Here is a 14,569-nt window from a genome sequence, read left to right on the forward strand (position 1 = left end):
AGTGTTTGACCTTTTTTTTTTTGAGATGAAGTCTCACTCTGTCACCCAGGCTGGAGTGCAATGGCACGATCTTGGCTCACTGCAACTTCTGCCTCCCGGGTTCAAGTGATTCTCCTGTCTTAGCCTCCTGAGTAGCTGGGATTACAGGTGTGTACCACCACACCTGGCTAATTTTTTGTATTTTTAGTAGAGAGGGGGTTTCACCATGTTGGCTAGGCTGGTCTTGAACTCCTGACCTCAAGTGATCCACCTGCCCTGGCCTCCCAAAGTGCTGGGATTACAGGCATGAGCCACTGCGCCCGGCAAGTATTTTAAGGATGAGGAGTATTTGAACAAAATGGGGATGGAATTCCATACTGAGGACATGGTAAAGGCTCGGAGATAGGAAAGGCAGGGTAGGTTACAGTTCTATATCACAGGAACAAGAGGCTCTGTTGAGACTTTGATTCTTGGCATTAACCAAGGTGCATTCAAAACTTGCTTTAACTATATTGAGCTACTTTTAAATTTTTTTCTTTATATTAAAAGAATACCCTTTTTTGAACATGGAAGAACCTTTCACAAGCTTTTAAAAAAGCAATTATGGCTGGGCATGGTGGCTCACACCTGTAATCCCAGCACTTTGGGAGGCCGAGGCAGGTGGATCACGAGGTCAGGAGATAGAGACCATCCTGGATAACATGGCGAACCCCGTCTCTACTAAAAATACAAAAAATTAGCCAGGCGTGGTGGTGGGCGCCTGTAGTCCCACCTACTTGGGAGGCTGAGGCAGGAGAATGGCGTGAACCTGGGAGGCGGAGCTTGCAGTGAGTGGAGATCGCACCACTGCACTCCGGCCTGGGTGACAGAGCGAGACTCCGTCTCAAAAACAAAACAAAACAACAAAAACAAAAAAAGAAAAACAGTTTTGGCTCTTGAATTTGCAGGTATTCTAAAAAAGGAAAATATGCTTTAAAATGTAAGCATTTTGATTAAGAAAAGTTAATTTTAAACAAATCATTTCATATTTCATCACTTCACCACCACCCCACCCCTTATAAACTATGCACCTTGGAAAACCCAAATACTTTATTTTTATTTATGTTTTTGAGACAAAGTTTTACTCTTGTCGCACAGGCTGGAGTGCATATAGCATGATCTCAGCTCACTGCAAACTCCGCCTCCCGGGTTCGAGCAATTCTCCTGCCTCAGTCTCCCGAGTAGCTGACCACACCTGGCTAATTTTGTATTTTTAGTAGAGACAAAGTTTCACCATGTTAGTCAGGCTGGTCTCGAACTCCTTGACCTCAGGTGATCTGCCCACCTTGGCCTCCCAAAGTGTTGGGATTACAGGCGTGAGCCACTGTGCCCGGCCCCAAATAAGTTCTTTCTTGGAAAGGCTGGAGTACCCAAACACTTTTATTTTTTTTCTTACCTGGAGTCCTTGCGCCTGCTACTCCCTCTGCTAGAAACATTGTTTTCATCTCTTATCAGTCCTTACTTATTTTCTCATTCTTTAGAGCACCTTGGACATCATCTCCACTGAGAAGGCTTTCTTGAACCTGCACAATTTGTTTGGTAGCCTTTCTGTGTGACCCATCTTTGCCATTGTTTACCAATCCTAACAGTGCTTATCCTCTATGTTGTAATTGTTTGTCTGTCTCTCTCACAAGCAGACTATATACCCTTTTGAGGGTAGGGACTGAGTCTTGTTGTTGAATCCCTAGCCCCTAGCACAGGCCTGTTTCATACTAAACAGTAATGTTGGTTGAATGAGTAAAACTAGCTTTAAATTTATGGAGAAAATATGCTCAAATTAACCAAATCTGTTTCACTGTTTGGGGTTTTTGCAGATGGAGCTTTATATTGTGTTTGTCATAAATCTACGTATTCTCCTCTACCAGATGACTATAATTGGTATGTATTAAAATTCAGTCGAAAAAATAATAGTCTTAGCTATAGCTGAAATGATTTAATTTTATTTCTTGTTTTGATGTCTGTTGCTTTCTTTTCTCATTATTCTTTCCTTAATTTTGTTTTTAAAAATTATTTTAATGATTTTATTTACCCAGTATCTGGGCTTATGAACATTTTAAATAAAAATCATTGTCATTGTGTTTCATTGAATATTTAATTTGTTATAAGACAGACATGCTGTTTAGAACTGCTATCTTTTCTTCCTGAAGCATGCTTTAGCTTTTTGGAAAAGTTAATTAGTTTTTATAGGGTTCATATCTATTAGCTTAAGCCATTATTTATCTTTTCTTTTGTTTGATATTGAATAATCCTAAATTACACATACTTAATTTAACCACCATTTATTTGGTACTTATTCAATTTAGTCACTATGATAAGAACTAGGAATAACATATGACATTGTCTTTTTTCTCTGCAGCAGAGTCTGATATGCAGAAACTGCAACCTATTTTCTTAATCTATGTTGTTTTTATTACAAATTATAATAAAAATGTTTTTTCTTCTCTCTTGACACTAGTTTTATTTTTATTTTGTTTTCCTGATGGGGTCTTGTTTTCTCGCTCAGGCTGGAGAGCAGTGGTGTGATCTTGGCTCACTGCAACCTGAGATGGGGTCTTGTTCTGTCACCCAGGCTGGAGAGCAGTGGTGTGATCTTGGCTCACTGCAACCTCCACCTCCTGTGTTCAGGCGATTTTCCAACCTCAGCCTCCTGAGTAGCTGAGACTATAGGCGCGTGCCACCATGCCTGGCTAATTTTTGTATTTTTAGTAGAGATGGGGTTTCACCATGTTAGCCAGGCTGGTCTCAAACTCCTGACCTCAGGTAATCTGCCCACCTGGGCCTCTCAAAATGCTGGAATTACAGGCATGAGGCACTGCACCTGACCTTTTATTTTTGTGAGACAGGGTCTCACTTTGTCACCCAGGCTGGAATGCAGTGGCACAATCTCAGCTCACTGCATCCTCAACTTCCGAGGTTCAAGTAATCCTCTTGCCTCAGCCCCCCAAGTAGCTGGGACTATAGGTGTGTGCCACCACACCCAGCTAATTCTGTATTTTTTGTAGAAACGGGGTTTCACCATGTTGCTCAGGCTGGTCTTAAACTCCTGAGCTCAAGCAATCTGCCTCCCTCGGCCTCCCAGCGTACAAAGATTACAGGTGTGAGCCATCATGGTTGGCCTTTTATTTTTGAGACAGGGTCTCACCTTGTCACCCAGACTGCAGTGTGGTGGCGTTATGTCAGCTCATTGCAGCCTCAACCTCCCGGGTTCAAGCTGTCCTCCTGCCTCAGTCCCCCCAAGTAACTGGAACTACAGGTGTGTGCCACCACACCTGGCTAATTTTTTTTATTTTTTGTAGAGACAGGATTTTGCCATGTTACCCAGGCTGGTCTCAAACTCCTGAGCTCAAGTGATCCTCCCGCCTTGGCCTCCCAAAGTGTAAGGATTACAGATGTGAGCTACCACGCCTAGCCTTGACACTAGTTTTAATTGTACATCTAATGAGTACTATGATAGCGATGAAATTGGAATAGGTAACAGTTTTTGAACCTGGAAAGACTGAGTCATATAAGTGTTTTGCATTCTATAAAACTGTCTTCTCATGAAGAAATCGTTTGACAGATTAAATGTTCATTGTAGCCATGTTATGGTGTTCAATCTTGAAACCACGGTGAAACAATCTAATGCCTCTTCTCTGTTAGCTACAAATGTATTTAGTTGTGGTATTTAAGCTGACATATTCTGTGGGATGGTCTTCATTTGTCTCCTGTGTTATGGGTACCAGGTTTGCCAATCCAGTGATGTAGTATCTTCTCTTCAGCAATTTGTGATTAATTTTAGCTTTTTTTTTTTTTTTTTTTTTTTTTTGAGGTGGAGTCTCATTCTTTTGCCCAGGCTGGAGTGCAGTGGCGTGATCTTGACTTACTTCAGCCTCCGCCTCCTGGGTTCAAGTGATTCTCCTGCCTCAGCCTCCTGAGTAGCTGGGACTACAGGCGTGTACCACCACACCTGGCTAATATTTGTATTTTAAGTAGAGACGGGGTTTTGCCAGGGTGGTCTTGAACTCCTGACCTCAAGCAATCCGCCCACCTCGGCCTTACAAAGTGCTGGGATTACAGGCATGAGCCACCACACTGGGCCCAGAATGATTATTAGGCCGGGTACTAATTTTAGCTTTAAGCTGGAGTGCCCACTGCACTCCAGCCTGGGTGACACAGTGAGATTCCATCTCAAAAAAAAAAAAAGGTAATCATTTTGCCTTGAATACAGTATAACTTTATTTCTAAACCGTTCTTTTTTAGCAGCGTAGAGCTTGCTGTGACTTCTGATGGCAGGACAATAGTATGCTACCACCCTTCTGTGGACATTCCGTATGAACACACGAAAGTATGTATGAGAAAATTTCTCGCAGTTTTTCATTTGCTGTTAGAAATGTTTGCACTTCTTTGTAGTATCCAAAAAGAAAGGAGTCATCTGATTTTCCTTGTTTTAGATTTTCTTTTGGCTTTTTAATTTTACTTTTTGGTTTTTCTCTTATTTATTTTTCATCTGCTGTCTTTACAGTCTTTTTTCAGAATACAAAATGAACCATTTAAACACAATTATGGCATCAGTTTTCTGGTCTAAAAAATTTGGTAGATTTCTGGTTAAGGATCAAATACATCTAGTATAAAATTATAAAATGCATTGTCCCATACTACCCCGTATTATAATCTAGACAATTATGAAAAAGTTGTATTTTAGAGTGCTGTTACAAATAAAAGTTGTATTTTAGAGTGCTGGGATTACAGCTACTTTTTTACTATTGGTTCTGACAGTTTTTTTTTTAACATTTGGTGAATTTCTTTATTTTTATTTTTTAATGGGCCAACATAGGTATATATTTTGAATGGCCCAGTTAGATTTTTTTCCCTATTTTTTGAAAAGCCAAGTACTAGATAGAAGAGGATTTTGTATTGTTTTTAATATAATTTATTTTTAGTTTGACCCAAGTCTTTTTATTGTTTTGTATTTGAAATGCTTTTTCCTATTTCTTTAAGCCTCCTTCTACTAGGTAATGTTTGATTTGCTTTTTTTTTTGAGACAGGGTCTCACTCTGTCGCCCAGGCAGGAGTGCAGTGGCGTGATCTGGCTCACTGCAACCTCCACCTCCTGGGTTCAAGCTATTCTCCTGTCTCAGCCTCCCGAGTACCTGGGACTACAGGCACCTGCCACCACGCCCGGCTAATTTTTGTATTTTTAGTAGAGACGGCGTTTCACCATGTTGCCCAGGCTGATCTCGAATTTCTAAGCTCAGGTGATCCGCCTGCCTCAGCCTCCTAAAGTGCTGGGATTACAGGCATGAGCCACCGTGCCCGGCCTTGATTTGCTTTTTGAGGAGAAAATTAGATGGTTTAAGTCATCCAAGATATTAGTGGTACTTATTTTAAAAAAATCATCGTTAGGGTCAGGGTGCTGGTTGATTTGACAAATAATTTCTTTTCTTTTTTTTTTTTTTGAGACCTAGTCTCACTCTGTTGCCCAGGCTGGAGTGCAATGGCACGATCTCGGCTCACAGCAGCCTCTGCCTCCTGGGTTCAAGCGATTCTCCTGTCTCAGCCTCCCGAGTAGCTGGGACTACAGGCGTGCACTACCACACCCAGCTAATTTTTGTATTTTTAGTAGAGACAGGGTTTCACCATGTTGGGCAGGATGGTCTCGATCTCTTGACCTCATGATCTGCCTGCCTCAGCCTCCCAAAACGCTGGGATTACAGGTATGAGCCACCACGCCCAGGCCGACAAATAATTTCTGTATTCCTTTTTAAACTCACCATTTTGTCTCCCTGCTTTGTTAGGAAACAAAAGCCAAGTATCATAGGTACTAATCCAGTGCCTCTTTGATATCACTTATTTGGGCAACGTTTAGAAAAATAGGCCTACATCACTGAGTTTTGGCCTATAAACTCTCCAGGTCACACTATGTTGTGCCTTTGTCCATTGTTATTTTGTTAAATATCTTCGGTTTATTTGCCCTGTTTTAGCAATTATACTAAGAATGCCAGGTCATTTCATAGCATCCAGACTCGTATCCCCAAATGGCTCTTTATATCTCTGAATCTGACCCTCCTCAAATGTCAAAACTTTCCCACTGTGCTTGTAGAACTTACCACCCTTGGCAAAATCTCTTACAACCTTAACCTATTCCAGAATGTTGCCTTCACCTTCTGACTCTAATAGAAACCTGCCTGTACCCTGGAGACATTACTTCCCCAGCAGTTCTTTTAAGTAGTTGCTGTTTTCTCTCCCATACTCTTTTACCACTGGGTCTAAAGATGGGGAAGGTATCCCTGTAGCTTCTCACTGTCAAATCTAGATCATTTCTCTTCCTTCATAACAATTTCTAGCTTTGTAGCTTGTATCATTAAACTGCATCATTTACTATCTTTTTTTATTGCTGTTATCTACCAACTGCCAGGTTATTTCTCCTCCTCCACCACTCTGCACTTCCTTGAATATTCTAAGCTTGCTGTCACACTTTCTCCAATACTGTTTTACCCTCATTCTTTGTTACTTCAATATCCATGTAGGTGATCTAATACCGTGGTGCCTCACTTCTTGATCTCTCTCTACATCAGCTACCCACTTCCATGGGAGGATTCCCTATGATTCCCTAGAGATATTCTAATTACCAATCATTGCTACTCCTCTTTCCCAATCTAAATTTTAAGAAATCCAGTAGTTAACTACCAGTCCCTCTTGGTCTCCCAGCTCCAAGAATTATTCGTTCCCTCTTTGTAACCTACGTCGATTGATCCAACCACTTTTTCACAGTCCCTCATGTATCTCACACATTCTGACTCCCTACTTACCCAGCACAGACTCATATCATGGTTTATCATTATCATCATTCCTCTGTACACATGACCACCTCCCCTGCATCCTCTTTCTTTGTTGTGTTTCCTTTGTTTTGACAGTTATCTTCTCTGCCACATCATCAATATTCATCTCTCTAGTTTAGGTAAGTAATCACTCCTACAAATTTTCAAGTAATCACTCCACTGCCACCATACTGACCACAACCCCAGCTGTTCTTCAGCTGTATTAGGCGAGCTCCCCACTCAGAGCTTTTGTATTTCCTGCTTCCTTTGCCTGGAATGCTTTTACTTCATAGTTTACTCCATTTCCTTAAGGTCTTTTTCCTTATTTGTTATCTTGTGTGGCCTTCCTTGGCTACTGCATTTAAAGTTGTACCTCTGCTCCTGCACTCCTTGTTGTCCTTTGATTTACTTTTCTCGATAGCATTTATCATTTCTAGCATACTGGATGTTTTCTGGCTATCTCCCATCACTAAAATGTAAGCTTGGTGAGGACAGGGCCTTGTGTGTTTTTTTCACCTGCTTGGTCTTCAGCACCTGGAATAATGCTTTGAACTTGGTAGGTGCACAATAAATATTTTTCTGTTAAGTGAATGAAGTTGTTCCTTCCTCTTCATGCTTAAGGGTTTTTTGTTTTAGGGCTAAGAGACAGTCACATGAGAAAGCATGGAAAGTTTTTGTTTGTCAAGCAATAAATTGTAGATTGGGATGCAAAATAAGAAACACTCTTGAGAACATGTTACTATTAGTATAATAATAGTAACATGGGCTCAAGCAATCCTCCCACTTTAGCCTCCTGAGTAGCTCGGACTATAGGCACACACCACCATGCCCAGCTAATTTTTTAAATTTTTTGTAGAGACAGGGTCTCACTGTGTTGTCCAAACTGATCTTGAATTCCTGGACTCAAGCAGTCCTCTCACCTTGGCTTCTCAAAGTGCCGGGCTTACAAGCATGAGCCACTGTACCTTGCCCAATCTGGTTTTTTTTGAGACAGAGTCTCGCTCTGTCAACCAGGCTAGAATGCAGTGGTGTGATCTTGTGTCATTGCAACCTCCATGCCTCCCCAGGTTCAAGTGATTCTTACGCCTCAGCCACCCAAATAGCTGGGATTACAGGCACTCGTGACCACGCCCGGCTAATTTTTGTATTTTCAGTGGAGAGGGGGTTTCGCCATGTTGGCCAGGCTGGTCTCTAACTCCTGGCCTCAAGTGATCTGCCTGCCTTGGCCTCCCAAAGTGCTGGGATTACAGGCATGAGCCACCACACCTGGCCCCATTCTGGTTTTTGTGACAAGGCTCTGGCTTGGCTCCCTTTCTACTTTTCACTGATATCTTTGTTACTTTGCATTTCTGTAGTACAGTCATGCATTGCTTACTGATGGGGATATGTTCTGAAAAATGCATTGTTAGGCAATTTCATTGTTATGTGAACATCATAGAGTGTCACTTACGCAAACCTAGATCGTGTAGCCTACTACACACCCAGACTTTATGGTATAGCCTATTGCTCCCAGGCTGCAAACGTATACAGCATATTACTGTAGTGACTATAGGCAATTGTAACACCATGGTAAATATTTATATATCTAAACGTATTTAAACATAGAAAAGGCACAGTAAAAATGTGATATAAAAGATAAATTGTAATATACCTGTATAGGGTACTCAACCAAAAATGGAGCTTACAGGACTGGAAGTTGCCCTGGGTGAGTCAGTGAGTGTAAAGGCCTAGTACATTATTGTACACTGCTGTATACTTTATAAACAAACACTATATGCTTAGGCTACACTAAATTTTTAAAAAAATTTTTCTTTCTTTAATAATAAATTAACCTTAGGTTACTGTCACTTTTAAACTTAATAAACTTAAAAAAATTTTAATAATTTTTACTCTTTTGTAATAACACTTAGCTTAAAATATCGTGTACAGCTATACAAAAATATTTTCTTTATATCCTTATTCTATAAGCTTTTTTGTATTAAAATTTTTGTTTGCACTTTTTTAACTTTTTTTGTGAAAACTAAGACACAAACACAGTCTAGGCCCACACAGGGTCAGGATGATCAATATTACTGTCTTCTACCTCCACATTTTGTCCCACTGGAAGATCTTCAGGGACAGTAACATGCCTGGAGCTGTCATCTCCTATGATAACAATGCCTTCTTCTGGAATACCTCCTGAAGGGCTTGCCTGAGGCTGTTTTACAATTGACTTTTTTTAACAAGTAGAAGGAGTACACTCTAAAATAATGATAAAAAGTATAGTATAGTAAATGCATAAACCAGTTGCCTAGTCATTTATTATTATTTTTATTATTTAATTATTTTGGTTGAGACAGGGTCTCACTGCATGTTACTCTGGCTAGTTTTGAACTCCTGAGCTCAAGCCTCACAAAGTGCTAGGATTACAGATGTGAGCCACTGTACCCTGCCGTTATTTATTATTATTGTCAAGTATTATGTGCTATACATAATTGTATGTGCTATGCTTTTATACAGCTGGCAGTGCAGTCGGTTTGTTTACATTGGCACCACCACAAACGTGTAAGCAATGCATTGCACTATGGCGTTCTGCACCATCACTAGGTGACAGGAATTTTTTTAGCTTCTTGATAATCTTATGGGACCACTGTAGTATACACTGTCCTTCATCACTGTACATTGTTGACTAAAACATTGTTACTTCAGACAGAATCTTGCCCTGTCACCCAGGGTGGAATGCGGTGGCATGATCTCGGTTCACTGAAACCTCTGCCTCCTGGGTTCAAACAGTTCTTCTGCCTCAGCTTCCCAAGTAGCTGGGGTTACAGGCATGCACCACCACACCTGGCTAATTTTTGTATTTTCAGTAGAGACAGAGTTTCAACATGTTGGCCAGGCTGGTCTTGAACTCTTGACCTCATGTGATCCGCCCACCGTGGCCTCCCAAAGTGCTGGGATTACAGGTGTGAGTCACTGCTCCCAGCCTCAAAACATTCTTATGCAGCCCATGACTTTACTTAATTATGCCACCTCCATTGCTTTTTAAAAAACACACACATATATATAAAAATAGAGATGGGGGGTCTTACCATGGTGCCCAGGCTGGTCTCGACCTCCTAGGTTCAAGCATTCCTTTGCCACTTTGACCTTCCTAAGTGCCGGGATTACAGGTGTGAGCCACTGCACGTGGCCCACATTGCCTTTTTTTTTTTTTTAATTGACACAGGGTCTGTCTGTGTCACCAAGACTGGAATGCAGTGGCGCAATCTTGGCTCACTGCAGCCTCTGCTTCCCAGGCTTAAGTGGTCCTCCCATTTCAGCCTCCTGAGTAGCTGGGACTGCAGACGTGAGCTACCATGCCTGGCTAATTTTTTGTATTTTTTGTAGAGACATAGTCTCCAACTCCTGAGCACAAAGTGATCTGCCTGCCTCAGCCTCCCAAAGTGCTAGGATTAACACATGTGAGCCACCGCACCTGGCCACATTGCCTCTTAAAGACGTCTTGTTTCATGTGCATAAACTAGATATAAATATATGCTATAATATTTAATACAGTGGTAGAATGTAGTTGTCACTAATAGTGTATGAATGTAAAGAAAATATCTGTGTTTGAATTGTTTCTTACTAGCTGTAAATTCAGATTTTCATTGTATTATAATACGTATATATTGTTATTTTAAAGCAAGGCAGTGTTACAATCTTGTTACATATATATTATTATTATTGAATATGTTACTTTCATTATGATAGCTTTATATAGTATTGAATGTTACAATCTTTGTTACATACCTTAATATCACTTAATATTTAAAATATAGGTAACTTGACCCTCCAAGATAGTGATTCCTTTTGTTTTCCGTTTTGTTTTGTTTTGAGACAGGGTCTCACTCTTGCTCAGGCAGGAGGGTACTGTGCAGTCATGGCTCACTGCAGCCTTGAACTCCTGGGCTCAGAGGATCATCCTGCCTCAGACCCCAAGTAGCTGGGACTGCAGCCATGCACCACCACACCTGGCTAATTTATTTTTTGTTTTTAAATTTTTTGTAGAGATGAGGTCTCACTATCTTGCCCAGGCTGGTCTCAAACTCCTGGGCTCAAGTGGTTCTCCTACCTTGACCTCCGAAAGTGCTGGGATTACAGATGTGAGCCACATGGCTGGCTAAGACAGTGATTCTTAAAGTCTTTAGTGAGTCACTATTACTGGTGGAATATGTTGTATATCATTCATGTGTGTTGAGGAGATGAGATTTTTAGTAATCATTAACTTTGGGGGAAAGCTGTTTAAATTACAATAAAGCACTGTTTGGTGGCATTTTAGTCACCTGAAATGAAAATGTTGAAAATTTTTCTGCTTCCGTTGGATGTAAGAAATGTCATTTTCTTTCTTTTTTTTTTTTTTTTTTTTTTTGAGACAGTCTTGCTCTTTCGCCCAGGCTGGAGTGCAATGGTGCAATTTTGGCTCACTGCAACCTCTGCCTCCTGGGCTACAGCGATTCTCCTTCCTCAGCCTCCGGAGTAGCTGGGATTACAGGCATGCGCTACCGCACCAAGCTAATTTTTAAGTAGAGATGGGGTTTCACCATGTTGGCCAGGGTGGTCTTGAACTCCTGACCTCAGGTGATCCACCTGCCTTGGCCTCCCAAAGTGCTGGGATTACAGGCGTGAGCCACTGCACCTGGCCAAAAAATGTCATTTTCAATGAAAAGTTTTTAATTGTTTCTCATCTTAATGATATAAAAGGTAAATGGTAAACTTTTAAGTTAAAAAATAATAATAGGCATAATTTATACCTTTGAGAAACAGAAACTAAAGTAGTAAGTACTTTATTACTGCGGAAAATAAGAACATTAAATGAGGGCTTTCTTTTTTTCTTTTTTTCTTTTTTTTTAATTTGTAGTAGAGGCATGGTCTCGCTGTGTTGCCCAGGCTGGTCTTGAACTCTTGAACTGAAGTGATCCTCCCACCTTGGCCTCCCAAAGTGCTGAAATTACAGGCATGAGCCACCACACCTGGCCTTTCTATTTTTCTTTCTCTTTTTTTGTGACAGGGTTTCACTCTGTCACCCAGGCTGGAGCGCAGTAGTGTGATCACAGGTAGCCTCAACCTCCTGGTCTCAAATGATCCTCCCACTTCAGCCTCTTGAGTAGCTGGGACTACAGGTGCATGCCATCACGCCTAGATAGTTTTTAAATTTTTTTTGTCTGACCATGTTGTCCAAGCTGGTCCCATGCTTTGGAACTCCTGGGCTCAAGCGATTCTCCTGCCTTGGTTTCCCAAAGTGCTGGGATTACAGGCATGAGCCACTCACTGCACCTGGCCTAAATAAGAACTTTATTATTAGAAAAGAAACGTAAAATTTACTGTGAGAAGAAAAATATTTCTGACTAATGAATAATGCAACTAAGTGAAACTTTGTTTTGATAACTTATTTGCCCACCCTAAAGTACTATAGTGAATTACTGAGTATGGTAATTGTTTTATTGTAATCTCAAACAAAAATGCTGGCTAACATTCCCAGATCTTCATGATGTTTGTTACTGATTATTTTGTAGCCTATCCCTCGGCCAGATCCTGTGCATAATAATGAAGAAACACATGATCAAGTGCTGAAAACCAGATTGGAAGAAAAAGTTGAACACCTTGAGGAAGGACCTATGATAGAACAACTTAGCAAAATGTTCTTTACTACTAAGCACCGTTGGTATCCTCATGGACGGTAAATTTTCTTTTCTTTTCTTCAATCCCTGCTACATACAGTAAAGGAACACATAGATTTTCTTGCAATAACAAACTTCTGACGTGGTGTTTTGCATGAGGAAATTAACCCCAAGTAGAATCACCTACTATTTTGTACTTTTTTTTTCTTTTCTGAGACAGGATCTCGCTCTGTCACCCAGGCTGGAGTGCAGTGCCACAATCTCAGCTCACTGCAGCCTCAACCTCCAGTGCTCAAGTGATCTTCCTACTTTAGCCCTCCGAGTAGCTAGTACTACAGGCATGTGCCACCACACCTGGCTAATTTTGTTCTTTTTTTTTTGAGACAGATTCTTGATCTGTCACCCAGGCTGGAGTGCAGTGGCGCGATCTTGTTTCTCTGCAACTTCCACCTCCCAGGTTCAAGCGATTCTCTTGCCTCAGCCTCCTGAGTAGCTGGGACCACAGGCACGTGCCACCATGCCCGGCTAATTTTTTGTATTTTCATTAGAGGCGGGGTTTTACCATGTTAGCCAGGATGGTCTTGAATTCCTGACCTTGTGATCCACCCACCTTGGCCTCCCAAAGTGCTGGGATTACAGGCGTGAGCCACCAAGCCTGGCTCTTTTTTTTTCTTTTGTAGAGGCAAGGTCTCACTCACTGTGTTGCGCAGGCTGATTTTAAACTCCTGGACTCAAGTGATCCTCCTCCCTCAGCTGGGATTATAAGAATGAGCCACTGCCACTGTACTTTTAAATTTACATATAGTTTAGCTAAAATGAAATAGTACTTCTTTCCTTCTTTATTTTAATGGGGGAATTTAACCAGAGCTTTCAGTGAATTTTGTAAGAGTTCTTGAAAATTTTTACATTCTATGATGTATTCATTTAATATGTTGTTTTTGTTCATTTTCCTGTTAATTGATTGTGTCTTCAGCCCTTTATCAATTTCTTTAACAGATTTTGAGTTATTGCAAAAACTTTGGGGTACAGCAAATGATTGGGCAGCATATGTTGTTCTCAGTTCCCTTGGAAACTGTAATTGCCCTGATGTTTGCAAATACTCACATTTTCCATCGATTCTTACCTGCCATTTGACTCTGGCATTAATTAGTTTTCCTTTTTTTGATTTTTTTCTTTTGTATCTATCTTCTTCCATACCAAACTATAAGATGTTTTTGTTGTTTATATTTGAACAAACTTTTTTTTCTTTTTTGTGAGAAGGAGGTCTCACTATGTTACCCAGGCTGATCTTGAACTCCTGGGCTCAAGCAATCCTCCTTCCTCAGCCTCCTAAGTAGCTGGGATTACAGGCACACCCTGCCACGCCCAGCTAGTTTGAACAAAACTTTGTTCTTACTTGTTTAACTCGGTAACTAGCACTGGCTGGCATATTTATGGCAGGATACATTTATAGAATTAATGAATATACATTTATCAAGTGGCTCTAAGTGCTGGTTAATGCAAAACATAATCCCCACTTACAAATTGTTTATAGTCAAGGAGGGAAGATAGTAGAGTAAATAAACGGTTAAATCAAGTGTGATTGAGCCTTGAAGGAGGGTTAGGAGTTAATCCATGGAGAATGAGGGGTAAACTTCACAGGCAGAGGAAACAGCATTTCGGATAAAGTGTGTGGGGGAAATTACTAATAGGTCGGATTATGGCACCCAGAATATTAATTTATTATAACAAAACATAGCCCATTGTTTCCTGTCTTAAGAAGCCCCTTTCTTAATAATCTCTATAATAAAAGTGATTTTTTTTGTATCATTTTCCCAAGGAAAAATATTGATTTTTTTGGGGGGGCGGGCAACATAGTCTTTCAATTCCTGCTTCTCTTTTGTATCTCCTTCCTTGATTTTTCCTTCTTATTTATTTAATTTAATTTTATTTATTTATTTATTTATTTATTTATTGAGACATAGTCTTGCTCTGTCGCCTAGGCTGGAGTGCGGTGGTGTGATCTCAGCTCACTGCAACTTCCCCCTCCCAGGTTCAAGTGATTCTCCTGCCTCAGCCTCCCAAGTAGCTGGGACTACAGGCACGTGTGCCACCATACCTGGCTAATCTTTTGTA

General features: G+C 40.7%; 1 protein-coding gene across 6 annotated transcripts in view; it reads left to right on the forward strand.

Annotated features, from left to right (window-relative positions):
* MRPL42 (mitochondrial ribosomal protein L42) overlaps positions 1-14,569 on the forward strand; it is a 35,428-nt gene that overhangs the window by 7,881 nt on the left and 12,978 nt on the right. For 4 of the 6 annotated variants that reach the window (XM_054445231.2, XM_054445234.2, XM_054445230.2 and 1 more), the window contains exons 3-5: positions 1,833-1,896; positions 4,258-4,342; positions 12,350-12,513. In XM_054445231.2, the coding sequence (XP_054301206.1) occupies positions 1,833-1,896; positions 4,258-4,342; positions 12,350-12,513 (313 nt within the window). The remainder of the gene's footprint in view (positions 1-1,832; positions 1,897-4,257; positions 4,343-12,349; positions 12,514-14,569) is intronic. The other 2 variants (XM_054445237.2, XM_054445236.2) reach the window with 1 other exon arrangement.

Source organism: Pongo pygmaeus, chromosome 10 (assembly GCF_028885625.2).
Source record: "Pongo pygmaeus isolate AG05252 chromosome 10, NHGRI_mPonPyg2-v2.0_pri, whole genome shotgun sequence".
NCBI classification, from domain to species: Eukaryota; Metazoa; Chordata; class Mammalia; order Primates; family Hominidae; genus Pongo; species Pongo pygmaeus.